The 21901-nt window shown below is 33.4% G+C and overlaps 1 protein-coding gene across 1 annotated transcript in view; it reads left to right on the forward strand.

Annotated features, from left to right (window-relative positions):
• The window catches only part of LOC114335083 (prostaglandin reductase 1), a 64753-nt gene that overhangs the window by 10527 nt on the left and 32325 nt on the right, over positions 1–21901 (forward strand). The window contains exons 3-4 of the mRNA XM_028285240.2: positions 4003–4191; positions 20011–20284. Of these exons, the coding sequence (XP_028141041.2) occupies positions 4003–4191; positions 20011–20284 (463 nt within the window). The remainder of the gene's footprint in view (positions 1–4002; positions 4192–20010; positions 20285–21901) is intronic.

Genomic DNA, 21901 nt, shown 5'->3' on the forward strand with positions numbered 1-21901 from the left:
ACATAGTGGAAGCGGGTTCCTGCTTAGGGGCAAACCGCGCGGTTCTCGCGCGCGGGTATGGTAACACAGTGAAGACGGGTAAAAGCGAGAAAGATCGTTCAAATTTGGCAGTTGCGTCTACTACTTGTAGCAAAATGTCGTCTTCCGATGACGATATAATTGCTTTAGATTCTGTTTTGACTAAACTGAAAAGAGAGAGAGTTGGTGTACATCCTATTAATCGAGAAAGATTACTTTATTTAGAATATCATCATCTATTTCAAAAATTAAAAGATAACGAACGATTCTTCCAGTATATGAGAATGACTCAAGAGACTTAAATATATTTTGGAGAAAGTGGAGCATCGTTAAAACCAATATTAAACGCTCAACTTACAGTCAACCAACAGAATATCGAAAGAGTTGAGCAATATACATATCTGGGTACGAATTTAAATAGCCAATGGGACTACTCAACAGAAATTAAACAGCGAATAATAAAAGCGAAAGCAGCATACGTTAGAATGAGACCCATTTTCAAGAGTCGAGACATATCATTAAAAACAAAATAGCGTCTGTTGAAATGCTATATATTCACAGTTCTGCTCTACGGAATGGAAGCGTGGACACTAACTGTTGCATCTATGAATCGGCTCGAAGCTTTCTAAATGTGGTGTTATAGACGCATCTTATGTATATCCTGGGTTGACCGAATTACTAATGTGGAAGTCCTGCGTAGAATGGGGAAAGAGTGTGAAATTCTTATAACCATCAAAACAAAAAAATTAGAATATCTAGGACATGTAATGAGAAATCAAGAACGTTACGGCCTTCTGCAACTGATTCTCCAAGAGAAGGTAAATGGTAAAAGATGACCGAGAAGAAGACGCATTTCCTGGCTTCAAAATTTACGAAAGTGGTATAACACCACTACCACTGAACTGTTCCGCGCTGCGGTAAACAAAGTCAAGATAGCCATGATGATCGCCAACATCCGGAACGGATAGGCACTTTAAGAAGAAGAAAGAGTATCGTTTAATTAAAAACTGGTGTAATTTACATAAGCAGGCTATCCGTCCGGAATAAAGGCTTGTTATAATATTGAGGTAAGTAGTTTTGTTGTAAATTTATTTTTCAAGTACTTATTTAGTTAATAGTTAATTCTGGAATGATTTTAGAAATACCTAAGTCACACAAAATTACGGTTTCAATAAGATTGACTTTATTACTTTTCTTTATTATAATGTACAATTTATAAAATTAATCCATGGAGAACTATTAATTCTTATTATAAAAGAGGGAATAAACTAAATTCTCATTCGAGTAAACATTAAAACCGCGCGGAAAAAACTAAATTCTCATTGTAGTAAAAACGGTCAGGCGGGTTAAAGCGGTTGGCCCGCGGGACCCTGCTTTTATTATGTTCGTGTACATTTAAAGACGTGCATTCATTTTGAAAACGTTTAAAAGCGGGTCCGCGCGGTTTAACCGTAAGCGGAAACCGCCTCCACTGTGTGCGCCGACTAAAGCTCTAAGGTAGTTTTAGTAAAAGTTATTACAAATAACAGTTTTCACTTATTTTATAGTTTGCGTAGCAACAAATTAACTTTTTAACTTTCAAAAATCGGCATTTTGAAGGTTTTTCAATGTTCTAAAAAACTGAATATTGTAATTTTATGTCAACTATTTAGCTATTGAATGGAGTGCAAAAAATCGAAAAAATCTCGATTTTTGCACTAAATTGCTAATAATTAAAAAACATACGCGAACTCTAGGCAGGAAACAGGTAGGTTTTCTTCCTACAGGTCTGCAATAACCAAAAAAGTGGTCAGCTATCTGGATCTTTTAGTGTCCCGAGAAAATCCTTATTACTCTGGACTAGATAGCCAGCGCTTGAAAACAAGCACGGCACACAAAGAAGAAGATATCTTCAATGCATTCTGGTTAATGATAAGCAGATTAGTGAAAATCAGAATTATAAGGTTTAAAAAAAGATTGAAAATAATGGTAGCTATAGATGTTTTCTTAACAACTGAATTAGAAAAAATATATTTTATAAGTATGTAGACATTCGATGGTTAGCAAAACAAATCACTTTTGGTTAAAGGTTAAAAAAATAAAAAAACTAAAATTTGAAAAAGAAAAAAGAATGTGTGTGTACTTTGTACGCATGTAAGAAGTTATACTTCTATTATAGGATTTCTTAAAATAAATATACTTTAAACAGTTTGTTTTATTTTTTTTAAACACCAAACTAATTTTGTGCTTACCGATTTTAAAAAAATAAAAAAAAAATATATAGGATTGCAGTGGATTCGAACTCAAGACCTCTCGATCTCTGGCCGAATGCTATACCAAATATGCTACGAAGACTGTGTCTGTATCGGTTCGGACGTACCTAATGACATTTCACGGTAACAAACAGACAAAGTGAATAAATATACAATAAAATGTTTTAATAATACTCATCTTACTCCTGAGGAAGACAAATCCAAAGACACAAAAATTATAATAAATATATTTACTAAAAACACTAATATATTCTTTTCACACCTGCAAGCAAGCAAGCAATTTGTTTCAACCCGACATGTGGGAGATGCCCACTCTTTCGAAAAAAGTACATTCGGGTGTAACAAATTCATTGGGGCGAGGTGTTTTGACCCGAGTTTAAAAAACAGGGATCACCCCACCTCGCTCCAATGCCCCAGGCCATCCCTTCCCCCCCCCCCCCCCCCCCCATAGCACGCTGGTGCGCGATGGGGGCACAACTATCGTAGCCAAATGCTCTTCACAATGGAATCCTGGGTAATAAGATTCCAATGTGGTGCCCTAATCGAATGCAAAAACTAGGCCAGCGTGATGCGCTCTATGCCTTTATCTTCTTACTTACTTATCCGCGGAACTAAAATTGCTTGCTTGGGCCCCAAGTCATTGTATCAAGCCCCACTGAGCTCAGTCCAATGGCTTGGAACTCAAGAATAATTTTATTATTTTTTTATTTTTATGTTTTTTTTGGTGGCTTACGCCTTTTTTATGTTTTTTTATATGCTGATTTTACCTGATCGTCTGTCAGGTATCTTAGACGACTTCTTGGACTACCTTGGTCACCATGTTGGTGACTAGTCTGACCAGGTAGTCTTCGTCTGGGAGGATCGCTGTGGTGGCTTGTTGGTTTTTGGCTTGTGTGGCTTTGGCATAGGAGACTCCAGTTGCCTGTTGTCGTCTGATGGTCTGTTGCTGTGGCCTCTGTTGTGGTAGTCTGCTCCAGGTTGGACATCTTGGGCATCCTCTGTAGCTTGCGGGGTGACTTCCTTTGCAGTTAGCGCAGGTTGCCTTTGTTTCTCTGGGTCTTTTACACATCTTCTTGGGGTGATCTTCTCCGCATTTCACACATCTGGGATCTTTGTGGCACGCGTTCTGTGCATGGTGGAGGCCCTGGCAGTTGAAGCACTGCGTTGGCCCTGTCGCTTTTCGTAGGTCTTCTACCACTACCTCTATGTGGCACAGATTGGTGATCAGCTTAGCCCTGTCTACGTCCCCGCGATTCAGAGTCAGTACGAACATCGGGAGTTTCCTTTTGGGGCCGGCTATTGTGGACATATTCTTGGCTGCGTGGCAGACTATTTGGTGTTGTTTTTCCATCTCTTCTTGGATTTCCTCTTCCTTTTCACACCTTTTCTTGCACTGATATATTTATACATAACTAGAAAGATTTAGCAATTAAACGCCATATTGTCTGTGTGCGCATGCGCGCAGTATTATGAAATTTCTCTCAATCGCGCCTAAAGAAGTATAACTTCAAAAATTAAATATCAAACATGTGTATGTGTGTCTATGTTTTAATGATTTAAAACTTTTTTTTTTGTAATGATGTAGAGCTTCTTTCTTTGATATGTTAGCTATGTGTATGTCAAATTTCATTTAAATCCAAGCGGTTCTTTAAAATGTGGAGGTTTTGCAATATTTTACCTTGAGTGAATGGACTAAATATCCAATAGAATAATGAATATAACTTTGTTTTAGAATAATCGAAAGCAACAATGAAGAATTCCCCGTCGGAAGATATGTGGTTGGTAACTTTGATTGGAAAACTCACACAGTATCAAATGGAAAAGCTCCTGAAGGCCATATATTTACCCAGGATCCATATCTTTTACCAGATATAGGAACTTTACCTGTATCTACAGGACTTGGAGTATTAGGAATGCCGGGGTAAAAAAAAAGAAAATATAGTTTTTGTGTTGGCTTAATAATATTCAAATGGCTTTGGATATTAAGGGCATAGGCGCAAAATGTCTCCTGTCAAAATGTTCAATGTGTTTTAAATGTATTCATTTTTTTTAATCCTGAGAAAACTAATAAATATTTTTGAAAAATTTAAATGCACAATGAAAGACTACGTTACTGCCGAGGACCGAAGCTCCCTGAAACTTCTATAATGTTTATTTTAATAAGTTACAGGGGTGAAAAGAAAAAATTTAGTGTGACTTTTAATTTAAAATATCTTATTCAAAAGAAACTTTTTCGATATTCTACGGTACTTTGGACCCTCGGTACTAATGTAGTCTTTCATTCTGCGTCTAAATTTTTCAAAAATACTTATTAGTTTTCTTAGGATTCGAAAAAAAATTAATACATTTAAAATGCATTTAACATTTAAACAGGCGACATTTTGCGCCTATGCCTTTAATGTTAAAACATGTTGCTACGGTTAAATTATCATCACATTTTTTACTACCGTCAATATATTTATAATTTAGGTATTATTGGCAGAATCATATTGTCGTACCGGTATTATTTTCATTCCGAATACCATCATTATCGATTATCTTTCAGAATCCACAATTTCTTAAAATACTTATCATTAAATAATTACCAAAATAAATAATAAAGTTCTCTACCAAAAATATGAGATGCACTAATCTTAAAATTACCTTCCTTCTTCGTTTTAAGTGCCGTCTCCTTTAAGGAGGTTGGCTATAATTACAGCTCTTTTCACCTTTGATACCGCTGCTATAAACAGTTCAACAAAGTTACAATTCTACCATTGTCTCAAATTGTTTCTTCTTGTGCTTTTGGCATCATAACCCTGGATGGGATATAGGATAATCTCTTTGGCTATGGCCTTTCATTCAGATCTCTCTTGTGCCCTTCTCCTCCATTGTCTTTTATTTATGGCTTTCAGGTCGTCTTCCACGTCATCCAACTATCTCGTTCATCTATCAGCTTCTCTTTTTGCCCTCCTATCGGCTTCCGTTGTAATATTTTTTTTGCTGCTTTTGCATCCTCTTGTCTCTGGACAAGTCCCGGCCATGACAGTCTTTGGCTTAATCAAATTTTACAATATCATACTCTTCCACTGCCCAGTATCTATCCCTGTACAGTGATATATTTCAATGAATATCTCCAGTCGCGTAGCTGAAGATTGGAGGCCCCCCACGACAATTTTTGTGGGCCCCCGTATTATTACCATTTACTAAAATATGTGTAAATGACAACATTTGGCCGTTCTTTAATAAGTTTTCATCGGTTCGTGTTAATACGTTTTTTGGGAATAGACATGAAAACCAATTATACCTTCATGTCTCTTAATCCGACAAACCTAAACCTATTAGTAAGTTGTTGCAATATTACATCTAAAACATTGAAAACATTAACTTTAAAACTTTTTTTGCTACAAGTTATTTTTCGTCGCAACTGAGCTCATCGTAAATTTTTTATACGTTTTTCCGTTTATTTTTAAATTCCGGATTAATCTCCACTATTCTGCTATTCCTGCTGCTTCTGCTAAGATTTCGGATAACGAAATTTTCATTTGTCGAAGATTGTCACGAGTTTTTTCAAAAAGTTGAAAAACCGTAAACTCTGCCGTTTCAGATTGCAGAAGTTTTGATGTTAGTTGAATAAATTTAAGTATTTTATATTGAATAGTAATGTTAACAGCAAATTCTAAATTATTCATATGCTCTAATAATGCATTAGCTTCTAATTTTTCATATTTTTTTGATAGCAATGAAATTTTCGTTAAAGATTTTATTACTTGTCGGAAAGCTCGATGCAAAGCCATAATAGCATCATGTCTGGATGACCACCGGGTTTCACATAACATTTTTAAGGTTGGCAAACGCGATGAATCCAAAGTGATAATAGTACATACGTAGTACATTCCATCTTTTAATACTTGCACTAAAAAAACATATAATCTCTTAATTATGTCGTAAAAGACCAACTCCTGTACACCAGCAACGGCACTAGGTTCAGACTATGGGATACAAATGAAGATAGGAAACTGTGTTTTCAATGTCAGTTATGCGCCTTTTTACGCCTGAATATACATTACTCATAACGCTTGCCCCATCATACCCCTTTCTTTTGCAGTTGTGTACGAAAGGTACTTTGATTGTATAAATTTTTAAATTTTATTTACAGGACCTTCTGCACTTTTGTCTAATACGCATATAAATCCCAAAAAACTTTCAACAACTTCTGCTTTGGAAGGTAAATTATTTTCATCGCAAGTTATTTTTACATATCGGAAAATAAAACTAAGCTGATCGTGTTTTGAAATATCTTGAGCAGTATCAAGAATTATTGAATAAAAACAATTTTTTTAAATTAAACTAATAAATTTGTTTTCAGTTTCTTCAGCCAGCAAATTTTTAACTACGTTTTGTATTTGGTGGCTCAAGTAATTTGTTTAACAAAATGTCGAAACCCAAAAGACTCCATTTTCAAACAAATAAATGTTTAAAAATAATAAAATCTGTGGATTTCTTAGTTCGGAAACAGATTCTCTCTTATACCTATTCCCATCCTTCTAACAATTGCAAGGAAAAAGGGTGAAAAATGTATAGACATGGGGAGTCTACATAGTTGCACTCTACAACATATCAATTCACCGAGGTAAAGATCAACAAATCTGCTTCCTAGTAATCGATACGTGAGTAAAAACGTGGGTAGATAAAAGGCATTATATTTAATTTCGATTTAGAGATCATTACCATCTTCCTATGGACCATTTCGAACTCTTTTGTTCTCATCAGAAAAGCAACTGTAATGATGTTCTGAATCGAAAAATAAATACCTTTGCCATTCATGCCAATTACAAAATATAATTAACATTAAGACGCTATAGCGATCTCTATTAACAAAATGTCGAAACCGAAAAGACTCCATTTTCAAACAAATAAATGTTTAAAAATAATAAAATCTTTGGATTTCTTAGTTCGGAAACAGATTCTCTCTTATACCTATTCCCATCCTTCTAAAAATTGCAAGGAAAAGGGTGATGAATGTATAGACATGGGAGTCTACATAGTTGCACTCCACAACATATCAATTCACCGAGGTAAATATCAACAAATCTGCTTCCTAGTAATCGGTACGTGAGTAAAACCGTGGGTAGATAAAAGGCATTATATTTAATTTCGATTTAGAGATCACTACCATCTTCCTATGGACCATTTCGAACTCTTTTGTTCTCATCAGAAAAGCAACTGTAATGATGTTCTGAATCGAAAAATAAATACCTTTGCCATTCATGCCAATTACAAAATATAATTAACATTAAGACGCTATAGCGACCTCTATTAACAAAATGTCGAAACCCAAAAGACTCCATTTTCAAACAAATAAATGTTTAAAAATAATAAAGTCTTTGGATTTCTTAGTTTGGAAACATATTCTCTCTTATACCTATTCGCATCCTTCTAAAAATTGCAAGGAAAAGGGTGATGAATGTATAGACATGGGGAGTCTACATAGTTGCACTCCACAACATATCAATTCACCGAGGTAAAGATCAACAAATCTGCTTCCTAGTACTCGATACGTGAGTAAAACCGTGGGTACATAAAAGGCATTATATTTAATTTCGATTCAGAGATCATTACTATCTTTCTCATGTTGCCATCATTACAGTTGCTTTCCTGATGAGAACAAAAGAGTTCGAAATGGTCCATCGAAAGATGGTAATGATCTCTGAATCAAAATTAAATATAATGCCCTTTATCTACCCACGGTTTTACTCACGAATCCAGTAATAGGAAGCAGATTTGTTGATCTTTACCTCGGTGAATTGATATGTTGTGGAGTGCAACTATGTAGACTCCCCATGTCTATACATTTATCACCCTTTTCCTTGCAATTTTTAGAAGGATGGGAATAGGTATAAGAGAGAATCTGTTTCCGAACTAAGAAATCCGAAGATTTTATTATTTTTAAACATTTATTTGTTTGAAAATGGAGTCTTTTGGGTTTCGACATTTTGTTAATAGAGGTCGCTATAGCGTCTTAATGTTAATTATATTTTGTAATTGGCATGAATGGAAAGGTGTTTTTTTTTTCGATTCAGAGCATCATTGCATATGCTTTCCTGACGAGAACAAAAGAGTTCGAAATGGTCCATAGAAAGATGGTGATGATCTCTGAATCGAAATTAAATATAATGCCTTCTATCTAATTTGTTTAAGTTGTTGTTTTTATCGGTAAATTCAGCTAAAACAGGATCATATTTAGCTAGTAAAAGATCCACCGATAAAAAATTACCTTTTCGGGATTCACTTTCATCTAAACTACCAACATGCCTACGAAACGCTAAATTGCACCTTGCACTCGGAAAGAGTAAGAGTTACGTCATCATTACTTTCTTCCAAACTCCCTATTTTGATGCTTATTCGGAAAATATGTTTTAGTCCCCAATTTAAAGAAAGAAGAAATATTAAGCTTGAAGCCCCTGCGGTATTAAGTTATTAAGCCCTTGAAGTATTATGTTATGCAGTGGCATAGCTGACAGCCCCTGCGGGCCTGTCAGCTACGCCACTGCATATCTCTCACCTCTCATGACATGAGCCATATACAGCAATTTTCTTATTTTAATTCTATTTAATATCTCATTTTCCTTGTTCATTATTTTTAAAGTGTAAGACAGAATAAAGGCTCCCCCAAACCAACGCGGAAAATTCGCATTACCTGCGGAATTCCGTACCGCATACGATTCGCATTGAATTGTTTCCACTGTGGTAAGTATACAAGTTCAGACAAGTACGATTTTCGTCGTTCGGGCATGCGTTTTGTCTGCGTATTTATTCGTCCGGAATCTTAGTTCGCACTCGACAGCGTTTTTATCAGTTTCGCAGTGGTTTCGCATGTGAAAAAATTGAAAATGGAGAGAATTATTGAGTTGGTTCGAAAGTATCCTATTCTCTATGACCTTTCTCATGAAGATTAAAAAAATGTAAGGAAAAAGGACAAGATTTGGACTAGAATAGGAGAAGAAATAGGCGAAAATGGTGAGTAGTTTTACGATTTTTATTGGTTTATTTTTCTACATCTAAGACTAAAGAAAAGCAGAGGCCTAAACAATACTATATTTACTGCAAGAAGAGTCCATTATTTTCATCGTGAACAATTTATTCATAGTCCTGAATTAAAATACGTGGCAAATTTTTCTCGAACAGAAAATGCCAGTCTTGCAGCTCTCCTTGGGTCATTGTCCAAATTTTGAAATGCTCCAAGTTCAGGCTCTGGTGGATCTAAAAGTTCTATGAATCTATCATCACATTTTTTTGTCCTTAGAAAATTATGCAAAATACATGCAGTTTTCACAATGAGAATACTAGTATCAATTTTTGTTTCCATTGGTCTGTAGAATATACGCCATTTTTGTGCCAATATTCCGAAAGCGTTTTCTACTACTCTTCTCGCTTTACAGAGCCTCACATTATAATTTTCCTTGAAAATATCTGTTCTGCTTTGACTGTATGGAAAGGGCCTCAACAAGTATGGTTTTAGTGCAAAGGCTTCGTCTCCAATTAAGACATGGGGGGAAAGTTCATTCTGGCCTGAGAGATTTTTCTGCTCAGGTACACCCATCTGATTTGTTTCAAATCTTCTTCCCATGTTGGAAGCTTCGAATATTCCACCGTCGCTGTTTTTACCAAAACCGCCAATATCAACTGAAATGAATCTATAATCTGGGCCAACAATAACCATTAATACTGTAGAAAACTTATTCAAATAACACCAATAATTAGATCCTGTTTTTTCTGGACACTTGATAGTAACATGCTTGCCATCGATGCTACCAATACAATTTGGGAATCGCCAGGTATTTCTAAAACCTTCTTCAGATTTTTTCCATATTTCTGTAGTTGGTTCGGGCAAGTAAATATGTTGCAAATTTCTACATAAAGCTTCACAAACTTCTACAACTATGGCACTTACAGTCGAAAACCCGACTCTAAAACTATGGCCTATTGTATAAAATGTATCTCCGGTAGCCAGATACCTAAAAAAGAGTATTTTGTTTCAGGGGATGAGATTAAAAAAAATGGAGGAATCTGCGCGATACGTACGCTAAGTACATAAGAACTAATAAAACTAGAACTGGACAAGCGGCAAGCGATAAAAAAAATGGATATGGGTAGATCATATGGAATCGTTCAAACCGTTCCTAAATTTTGCTAAGACTGCATCCAATGTCACAGATGTTGATACACAAGAATCTGAAGCATTCCCAAATATAGAATCACCCGAAAATATGTTAACGGATGAAAATTCCGCAGTACAGAAACCAACGTGTAGTAAAAATCTACTAACAACTCAGACAGATGATTCCCAGAATAAGATTCAACCCTCCTCATCGAAACCTACTCGAAATGAAGCTCCTAGGGTTACTCTTTCAAATGAAACTCCTTCTACAGGCAGAACAAACAGAAAACGCAATTCTGAGCCATCCACATCTGTGAAAGATATGATCAGTTATTTTGAGAGCAAAAAGAGAGTAGTGCATGATGCTACCGATCAACTGTTTTTGGCTCATGCTTCTACGGTAAAATATTTCTCTCCTAGAAGGCAAATTGAAACAAAAATGAAGATTGCGCAAGTTATCATGGAGCAGGAGTTGCTTCAATTGGAGGAAAGTTCTTTGAATAGCCATCAATCTAGAGCTGAAAGTACAGACACCTATCAAAACCCCTCTTCCGTCGGAAGTATTTCGGTTGTATCCCTACCTTCACCAAATGACACTGCATTACCTAAACAATCGAATACTTCTGGGTTCTATGAAGTGAATTGTGAAAATAATTATATTACACTACACAACTTGGCGCAGAGTTGCAACCAAGCAGCTTCTTATAATCCATCAGTTTCCAACTATGTCAATTCCTTTGACTCTTACAATGCATAAAGTATATTTTAGAGTTATTTTGATCCTTATTCTCTTTTACTGTAGTAAATTAATGATATAAATAATGCCTGCAGTTTTTTTTTCATTTTCTTACCTTAATGTTATGGCCAACCGTTCTTCGGGAGAAATAGCTTCTCGGTAATTCGGGTCTGATTTTCTAATATCATTTTCTACAAGGTGCAACAGTTCATCGAAACAATCTATTGTCATTCTAAAATAAATGTAGCATCTTTTATCGTCTTTTCGTAATTGAGGCATCAGCGTGTGATATTCCCCACATTTCAGTCTTTCTAGATTGATATCATGAACCCATTTTCTTCTTTTCCTAAGATTAAATTCATAATATAGTCCATATTGTTGTTTTAGGATAACTATAGGTAATAATTTTACCTTGAATTGTCGTCCTCCATTGCTAACATTACAAGAGCTTCTTCTTCATCTGATGATGTATATATACATTTTTGTGAAGAATTGAGATCACTGAGTAGTATTCTTTGTTTTTCGTTGTCACCAACTCTTCTCAATACTAGATACATACGAGTATGACGCGAATATATTCGCTTCAATATGAAGTTCTTTACGAATTCCGTCAGGAATTCGACTGCGAACTTTCCGTCACGAATCCGCTGCGAATAATTCGCGTTGGTTTGGGGGAGCCTTAAGAGATCTCTGTAACATACAAAACATAGTACGGAGGGGATGGCGGAAGACGGGAATGGAATCAGCATGTGACCAGAATGGGCAGCGAGAGAATAGCCCGTATAGCCAGAGATTCAAAGCCAACAGGCAAGAGACCAATAGGAAGGCCCTTTAAAAGGTCGCTACGAATATAAGCTCAAAATCGGTTAAGAACAGGTAAAGAGGCCTAATATAATAAAAAGAAGAAGATTCTTTTTAGAACGTCATTATTTGTAATCTTATCGACCCAACGTCAAAATTTTTCTACAAGTCTACATTTCGCTTCTATTATTATGTTATTTATATCCTTTTTTAGTGTCCAACTCTCCTTTCCTTATAATAACACAAAAAATACATAACACCTCAGTATTCGTACCTTGAGTTGCAGACTCATATCATTACTGTAAAGTCCTTTTTTCATATTATTGAATGCTGAATTGTTTTTTGCTATACGTGATTTGATCTGCTGTGTATAATCGTTGTTTTCGGTTACGATTATTCCCAAGTATATATTGTTATGATCTGCTTTCTCTTACTTTTGTATTAATTAGTAATTATTTAATTAATTATTCAATTGTCGCAAATCATACATAAAAAAATTAAGACAAATCTCAGGGTGCCTTTTTGTCATAAAAAAGTAACTAAATTATCTTAGGTTATACTTATCTTTTCTCGTGGCTTCAGTATCTCTTAGTTGATCCTTATCGGGATAAAATAATAAAAGGAAATAAATAGAAATACCATAAATAAGCACATACAAATACCTTTATTATCAAAAGCAATGCTCTGAAAATTTATGAATTAAATCCTGTGGGCATAACTGTCCAAATGAAACTTTTACCATATAAATTAATCTAATTCAAACAAATATTTATCGCTTTGTTCTTGATACCATTAATAGAACAAACTAAACAAACAAATTTAGGTATTCGCAAAACTACTTCTACTTCCTATTAAATTTTTAAAATGTTGGAATCTTAATTCATATGCTTATACGCAAAAAGAAATTAACTTCTGATTATAAAGAAAATCTATCACATAAGTTATTGACTGACCTTTTTGATACACACAAAATGATGTCTCCTCTTGACCCAAACAGCTTCTCCTTGTTGATTATGTTAGGCTACCAATCAAAGCCCTCTCCATTTTCAGCATCAATCCAGCAGCATACCAGCAAGTATTTCTCCAAAACACGAGCCAGGCCTATTTTGACCAGTACTCGTTCAATAAACTCCAAAACTCTCCTCTCTTTCTCACAATTATAATCTCCTGAGACCCAAGTATCTTTTTAACTTGGTGTTACAAATAATTTTAATAACTATAGTTCTTGTAACTTACTCTCTTGGACTTTACAGAATCAAAGAGGTATTTCTTCTCAATTTGATTTGTCTCTTGTTCCACTTTTCAGCTATTCTTCACTATTAAACAACCACTAGTACTTGCTTCTGAACTACTCACGAAAACTTTTGACAGCTCTTATCGGATGTCGGTCACATAATAATCTCCTTTTCCAAACTGTCTGAACATTCAAACTTCTCTCTCCCCATTCCAAATTGCCAAGCCAATCAGAAACATTTCTCTCTCCACATTCCTCTTTTTTCATTCGAAAAAACCATGCATTCTTTCAACAAATACTTCTACTAATCATAATTACTTTTCGGGAATTCTACAAATATTCTTGGGCTTAAACAAAAGGACTTAAAATTCCAAATTTCTCTACCTTATTTTTCTAAAAACTAATAATTACAATTACCTGTGGATTTTGCTTTTCCCGTAACAAAACAATCTTTTTAAAATTATAATCCGAAATAAATTGTCTTTTCACTTCACTTTTTACAAATGTCTTTAATTCTTCAGGGAAAAACTCATTAAGGATAAACCCACTGCGTAAAAGCTAACTTCTAATAAATAGTTACAAATCAATATAATTAGTAATTATTTAATTAATTATTCAATTGTCGCAAATCATACATAAAAAAATTAAGACAAATCTCAGGGTGCCTTTTTGTCATAAAAAAGTAACTAAATTATCTTAGGTTATACTTATCTTTTCTCGTGGCTTCAGTATCTCTTAGTTGATCCTTATCGGAATAAAATAATAAAATGAAATAAATAGAAATACCATAAATAAGCACATACAAATACCTTTATTATCAAAAGCAATGCTCTGAAAATTTATGAATTAAATCCTGTGGGCATAACTGTCCAAATGAAACTTTTACCATATAAATTAATCTAATTCAAACAAATATTTATCGCTTTGTTCTTGATACCATTAATAGAACAAACTAAACAAACAAATTTAGGTATTCGCAAAACTACTTATACTTCCTATTAAATTTTTGAAATGTTGGAATCTTAATTCATATGCTTATACGCAAAAAGAAATTAACTTCTGATTATAAAGAAAATCTATCACATAAGTTATTGACTGACCTTTTTGATACACACAAAATGATGTCTCCTCTTGACCCAAACAGCTTCTCCTTGTTGATTATGTTAGGCTACCAATCAAAGCCCTCTCCATTCTCAGCGTCAATCCAGCAGCATACCAGCAAGTATTTCTCCAAAACACGAGCCAGGCCTCTTTTGACCAGTACTCGTTCAATAAACTCCAAAACTCTCCTCTCTTTCTCACAATTATAATCTCCTGAGACCCAAGTATCTTTTTAACTTGGTGTTACAAATAATTTTAATAACTATAGTTCTTGTAACTTACTCTCTTGGACTTTACAGAATCAAAGAGGTATTTCTTCTCAATTTGATTTGTCTCTTGTTCCACTTTTCAGCTATTCTTCACTATTAAACAACCACTAGTACTTGCTTCTGAACTACTCACGAAAACTTTTGACAGCTCTTATCGGATGTCGGTCACATAATAATCTCCTTTTCCAAACTGTCTGAACATTCAAACTTCTCTCTCCCCATTCCAAATTGCCAAGCCAATCAGAAACATTTCTCTCTCCACATTCCTCTTTTTTCATTCGAAAAAACCATGCATTCTTTCAACAAATACTTCTACTAATCATAATTACTTTTCGGGAATTCTACAAATATTCTTGGGCTTAAACAAAAGGACTTAAAATTCCAAATTTCTCTACCTTATTTTTCTAAAAACTAATAATTATAATTACCTGTGGATTTTGCCTTTCCCGTAACAAAACAATCTTTTTAAAATTATAATCCGAAATAAATTGTCTTTTCACTTCACTTTTTACAAATGTCTTTAATTCTTCAGGGAAAAACTCATTAAGGATAAACCCACTGCGTAAAAGCTAACTTCTAATAAATAGTTACAAATCAATAAACAGGGTGTATCAAATTTATGTGCCCGCGTTATATTAAAAAATTAAATTTTTATTCTATCTTTGATTGACAAAATGATACACAATAATATATCTGTCCACCTTTTGAACGAGTTCGTTCCTAATCCATAACGTCTCTTGTCGTTGTGTCTTTGCTATGGTAATGAATTTCGTCTTTTTGATATTTAAAGTAAATTAGAACCTGCCATTCTTCAACCTACTCTTCGATTACTAACGTATCATCGGCATATCTGATGTTATTTATAGGTTATTCGTTGACTTGACTTTAATTCCACTTAATGTATCTTTTAGTGCTTTCTGAACTACTTCTACTATCACAACCAATCATTAACCGCCATTCTTCTCTGTTTTACCATAGACCTGGAAGGATTTCTCTTTCCTCTAGTCCTTTTTCAATTCCCTCTCTTTAGCTTCTTCTCGGCCTTCCTCTTTTCCTTCTCCCTTGTGATGCCCACGCCAAAAACTGTTTAGGGACTCTGTTATCTGGCATTCTCTGTACATGTCCGTACCATATTAGTTGTTTTTCTTTCTAAACTAGCTTTCTGAACTATTTCTTCTAAATATAGGTTAAAGATCAGCGGAGAAGGTATGCATCCCTGCCTTACCCCTCGATGTATTTCTATTTCTTCCGATAGTTCGTGGCCAAACTTTACCGTTTAGTTTGATTAAAGGAAAGGTGTAATGTTATTCTACAGTACCTGGCCAAATTATTAGGCCAAGCATAGGAAAATTTACTATATGAAGTTATTTCTCTCATGATTATGAATATTTGAAAAAATACCGTTTTGTTCCTTTTTTGTGAATATGTATTAACTTTAAGGTGCGTATCCATTAGGTTTGCTGCTACGCGGTCCATGCAACTGCTCTAACCGATACGGCATGCGCTCCTCTACATATAAACCGCCACCGATTGGAGCACCGAGGCGGAGTCCGCACTGTTACATGGTCCAGGAGCGCCAACGTATCCACTATGTGGAGCAGTTACAGGAGCACGGAGCAGCGAACCTTAAGGATACCTTTACCTAATGGGTACGCACCTTAAGATTTAATATTCACAAAAAAGGAACAAAACAATATTTTTTCAAATATAGTCATAATCATGAGAGAAATAACTTCATATAGTAAATTTTTCCCTAATATTATGGCCAGGTACTGTAATATCTCTCACATCCAAATTTTTATCTTGAGGTAGCTGTAGGAGGCGGTTATGTAAAACTTAGTCAAATGCCTTGTTGTAATCCGACATAATCGTAAAGTAAAGCTTAGGCTACCTCAAATTCGCATCACCATTTCGACCTTTTTTTATCCATAATAGTCCCAGAAACCTAAAACAATTTGTCCGGGCCAAAAATATTGATTTTTGCAATTTGATTAAAAAATATTGTTAAAAAAAATTTGGAAAAATTTTCACATGGGCGACTTCTTGAATCTTATTTTGGAATGTCTCACGAATGTGATTATGCAAAAAAATATCATGGGAATATTTTCTCCAAAGAACCCGCCGTTGTCGCCTTGTCTATTATAAACACTACGATGTTACTAATACTCGTCTTTGTCTGGGGACCCAAAAGTCAGTATTGCAACTCTTGGTTTATTTAACTGAAATATTATATTTATTTTTTTAAAATATTAAATATTATTGATAAATAAATAAAACTTATTTGATTTTTTTTTTCTTTTATCGCCTTTTTAGAACTGCGCCCATTTAGCCAGCCAGCAACACTTCTTAAAATCAACGCCTGACAATACACCAAGACTATTAAGAATCCAATCGAACCACCAAGGGTATGGAAAGCAAGAAAAACTTTTCGCACCCAAGTAGTTCAGAGTAACTTACCACAGACTAAGTAGGGATACGGGGTATTATTAATTTAAACGACTAATTTTATAATCTAAAGTTTCAATTTGCACGACATAACATAACCTAGAATCAGCAATTCTCAATCTGTGGTACATGTACCACTGGTGGTACATATCATTATTTGCAGTGGTACACAAAACGCAAAAACATAAACACAGCCAAAATCAGTACCGTGTTAAATTTGATTTTATCCATTCCTTAAACTTTCAGCATATAAATTATAAATACCTATAAATTAATTACCTATAGGATAGGTATTTCAGTTAGGTGGTACCAAATTTAATAAAAATAATTTGGTGGTACAAGACTCAAAAAGATTGATAACCACTGATCTAGAAGAATTCTAAAGATTGACGGTTTGTTCAAAGCTAGTAAGTTCATCAGATTATATGGGGTATAAGCGTTTCCTTGCAATAGTTGCATATTCAATTGGAGATGTTAAGTCAGAATGACGACCTCTCGTGGATTTCGGCGGAACTAAAATTGAGGCCCTTTTTCTTTTTATTGCCCTGCTACAATGGGGGTTTTTAATAAATCGTTATTAAAATGGTCAGTATTTTCGAAAATGAATAAAGTGAAAAATTTAGTAGTCCCATCGATTAATCTACCAGCATCAGTAGAATCAAAAAGAACGTGTTCGTTCTAAATTTACTCCAAATATTCTGGAACACAATATACAAATAATATAAAAATAAGCTTTTTATTAAATCTTTGGTATTCAAATTTATTAATTATATTGATTTTCGAAAATATTGACAACAATTTTAACAACGATTTGACATTAAAAACCCCCATTATAGCAGGGCAGTAAAAAGAAAAAAGGCCTCAATTTTAGTTCCGTCGAAATCCACAAGCGGTCGTCATTTTGACTTTTTTTTGGCTTGGACTATTGTCATTCAGCCAGTCTCAATCAAAAGTAAATGTATTAAGGCCATCGGTACATAATTCGCAAATATTTTACGGGTATCTCTACTTTTTCTGTGTTTACACGGCAAATTACATGTAGAAAAATTCACACTGGTATGGATATGTAAATATTACTAGAATTGTCATTCTACTTGAAAATGTCATCATTAATTTAAAGAGATGGCTTTTGAATGTTCTTGGATAACTGTTACTTTTATAATTACAAATTATTAATTCAGTTAATAAATGTGATAATAATATAATTCAGTTAATAATAATTTATATGTACAACAAAAACTAATACTCAATCGAGAAAAGAGGAAAAGTGTTTAAGTGATTTTTTAATAATATATTGTTACTATGGAACGCTTACAATTTTGAACATCTTTAATAACAAAATACTTCGATCACAGAATATATTATCCTGATGTATTCTCTGCTTGGATCTTCCACAAATAATACACAATAAATAACTTTGTATTAAGTTCACGTCTTAAATCAATTATTTATCAAATACACATATGAATATTATTTAATCAACAACTCAAAATATTCCCGATGCCATGTCAAATATTTTAAATTGTCACTGATTGTCACTGTCTGACTGACAGTATGCTGACAATATTCTATTCGACTGAGTGCGTTGTATGACAAAGATAGATTTGGAAATATTACCACGGACATTGTGTTTATTTTTTTCGAATCCTGAAAAAACCGATAAACATTTTTGAAAAATTTAAACGCAGAATGAAAGACTATATTATTACCGAGGGCCGGAAGTGCCTTAGAATAAATAAAAAGTTTATTTTGAATAAGATATTTTAAATTAAATATCACACTAAATTTTCTCTTAGTTTTTCACCCCTGTAATTTATTAAAATAAACATTATAGAAGTTCTCAGGGACTTTCTGCCCTCGCCAATAACGTAATCTTTCATTCTGCTTTTAAATTTTTCAAAAATACTTATTATTTTTCTCAGGATTCGAAAAAAATGAATCCCCATTTGAATAGCATTGCAGCCGAAAATACGTACCCATCCTCTTAAAGATATTGTCAATTAGTGAAACATGGTTATTATAATATTATTACAATTTTTTACTTCTTATTTTACCTACTCATTACAGCTAATGTACATACTATGTTAATTAATATTATAAATATATTATACTTAATGTTTATCAAGAACACATAGTGTATACATTTTACAAATAATATTATTAATGTTAATATTTAAAATAAATGCATTCTTTTTTGTATTTTTTTTTTGGTTTTTTTTTTGTTTTGTTTTTTTTTTGTTTGTTTTTTTGTTTTGTTTTTTGTTTTGTTTTTTTTTGTTTTGTTTTTTTTTGTCACTACGATAAGATGTCAACCCGGTTCAACCCCTCGGAGGTTTAAATCATCTTAGTGATTTTTTTCTTTAATTTTTTTTTATATTTTTTTTTGTATTTTTCTTAGTTACTAGATTATTTAAGATAGTAGATTTTTTTTAATATAAATTTTTTTTTATTTTTTTTTTTTCGTTTTTTTTTTGTCATTGTGACTTAACATTGCCAATAGATTTCTTTGTGTCACATATTTGTCACAAAATAAACAAATTTGATTTATAAAACCAAATAAACAAATTAATCAAAAAACTGTCACTGTCATTGAAAATAATTATAAACCTCAAAATTCATAAGCTATCAAAAACATTCGACATTGTTTAACTTATTGTGATTTCTATGGAAAAGCGGCTTAATTTTGCGATACTAATTTCTGTGAGTTAAGAAGAGACCTAGTATAGAAAGTTGTTCGTGAATAATTTCGTGCATGGGAAAAGTTAGAGTGGACGTACTATATTCGTACAATTAGTTCGTTCCGTACTTAAACAATTCTCCGGGTATATCCCCTGGTCCGGGTGCTTTGTTCCTCTTCAGCTGTTTGCATACAGTTTTAATACCCTCTGTTGTTAATCTTATTGGCGTGCCGATTATTGAAATTCTATCTTGGTTTTGATTTCTACGTTCTTGAAATTAGACTCTATTCTCTACTTTTGATATTTTTAAAGCAATTTTATTTTTATTGTTTACAGGAATACGGCTTATTTTGGTGTAACCGAAATACTGAAACCCAAACAAGGAGACACTGTAGCAATATCTGGAGCAGCTGGTGCTGTGGGCAGCATTGCAGGTCAGCTGTGCAAGTTAATGGGTTGTAAAGTAGTTGGAATTACGGGATCACAAGAAAAGGGTAGATGGTTAGTTAATGATCTAGGTTTTGATGTTTATATAAACTATAAAACGCGTAACTTGGATGATGCTCTCAAAGAAGTTGCACCGGAAGGAATCGATTGCTACTTTGACAACGTAAGTAGTAATACATAACAAATTTCTTTGAGTATATCTATGCCACACCTACTTCTTCTTCATGTGCCGTGCTCGATTATCGAGCTTTGGCTATCAAATTGGCTATAGTAATTTTGGGTCTACCCCAAAATCCCGAGAGCCAAAATCCCGACAGCCACAATCCCGACGGCCAAAATCCCGACGGGCCAGAATCCCGACAGGTTTGATAAGTTTCTTTTTAACATATAATTACATTTATTTCTTGTTTTTGAAGTTATACTTCTTTAGGCGCGATTGAGATTGAGGGTGAATTTATATTGATCTGCGCGCATGCGCACACCGACAGTATGGTATTAGTCGTTATACGGGCTCTGATTGGGTGTTGAAATGATCTGTCAATAATAAATAATTGTTCAATATGAAGGTAAACAAATGTATAATATATTAGTTTTATTGTTGTGAGGAAAAAAAAAAAAAGTTTATAATTGTAGTGACATTTAAATAGTTTTTAAAAGCAACAGGTACTTAATAATTGTATTGGAAAAATTAATTTGCCGTTTTGACTTAATAATTGTACCTCGGAGGTGTAACCAGAGAAGGTTCCCATTGTTTTCATTCTGGTGGGGTGTAGAATAGCATTATGTTGTTTTATATGCCATTAGAGTGAAAACTTAGTCTCTTTTAGTCTTTTTAATAATTGTAAACGTATCATAGGTACCTACCTATTTGAACCTACCAAAATACATAGTATGTAATACTTTTATTTACATAATTTGATTACCATCAAAATTTCTATCAATGTTCACCTAATATATTGTTTTCTTACTCTATGTTTTGTTGTATTTTTTCAATTCTAAATCATTTCAATTCAAAATCAAAATAATTTAATTTAATTCAAAAATGTCAAAAGTTTAATCCGTTTAGTTAGTCGATCTTCGCACATAATGACACATTGCCTCCGTGGCGAAGCGTTTAAGGCGAATGAACTCCAATATACCAACCGCCTGATAGCTGGTTCGAATCCCAGTAAAAACTTTTATTTTTTTATTTTTTTTACATTTTATGATTGTAAGTATATTTATTATATAATTTTATTTTTAGAAAATAAGTATTTAGTTAAAACATTTTCCGACAATTAATGTTCAGAAATCATTTGTGGCATTTTTAATGTGTTTGTGTGTGTTTTATTCTTTTATTATTTTAATTTTTGGCACTGTTTTAATAAAAATGTTTGAGAAGTAGTAAGTATAAATTAGTTTAATATTTAAATAAAATATAAATAAAAAGTATATTAATTTAGTTTAAATCATATAATAGAAGTATAACTTCTTACGTGCGTACGGAGTACACACACATTCTTTTTTTGTTTATGGCCATCTGTTTTTTTTTTTTTTATTTTTTGTTACTAAACAAAAGTATTTACCATTTAATGTGAACTAATTTTCTAAATAAAATTTCTAACATGGGTATATATATTCCCATGAATTAAATTAGTTTTTTTGTCAATATATAGTCCAATAATAGTATATGTATAATCAAATCCTGAATTCAAGTTTACTTTCATATAATAGATATTATCATGTCACTTACAACCTTCCATTTCAGTAAATATAGCTTTTATATTATAAAATGAAGTGT

The sequence above is a fragment of the Diabrotica virgifera genome, chromosome 9, assembly GCF_917563875.1.
Source record: "Diabrotica virgifera virgifera chromosome 9, PGI_DIABVI_V3a".
Lineage (NCBI taxonomy): Eukaryota > Metazoa > Arthropoda > Insecta > Coleoptera > Chrysomelidae > Diabrotica > Diabrotica virgifera.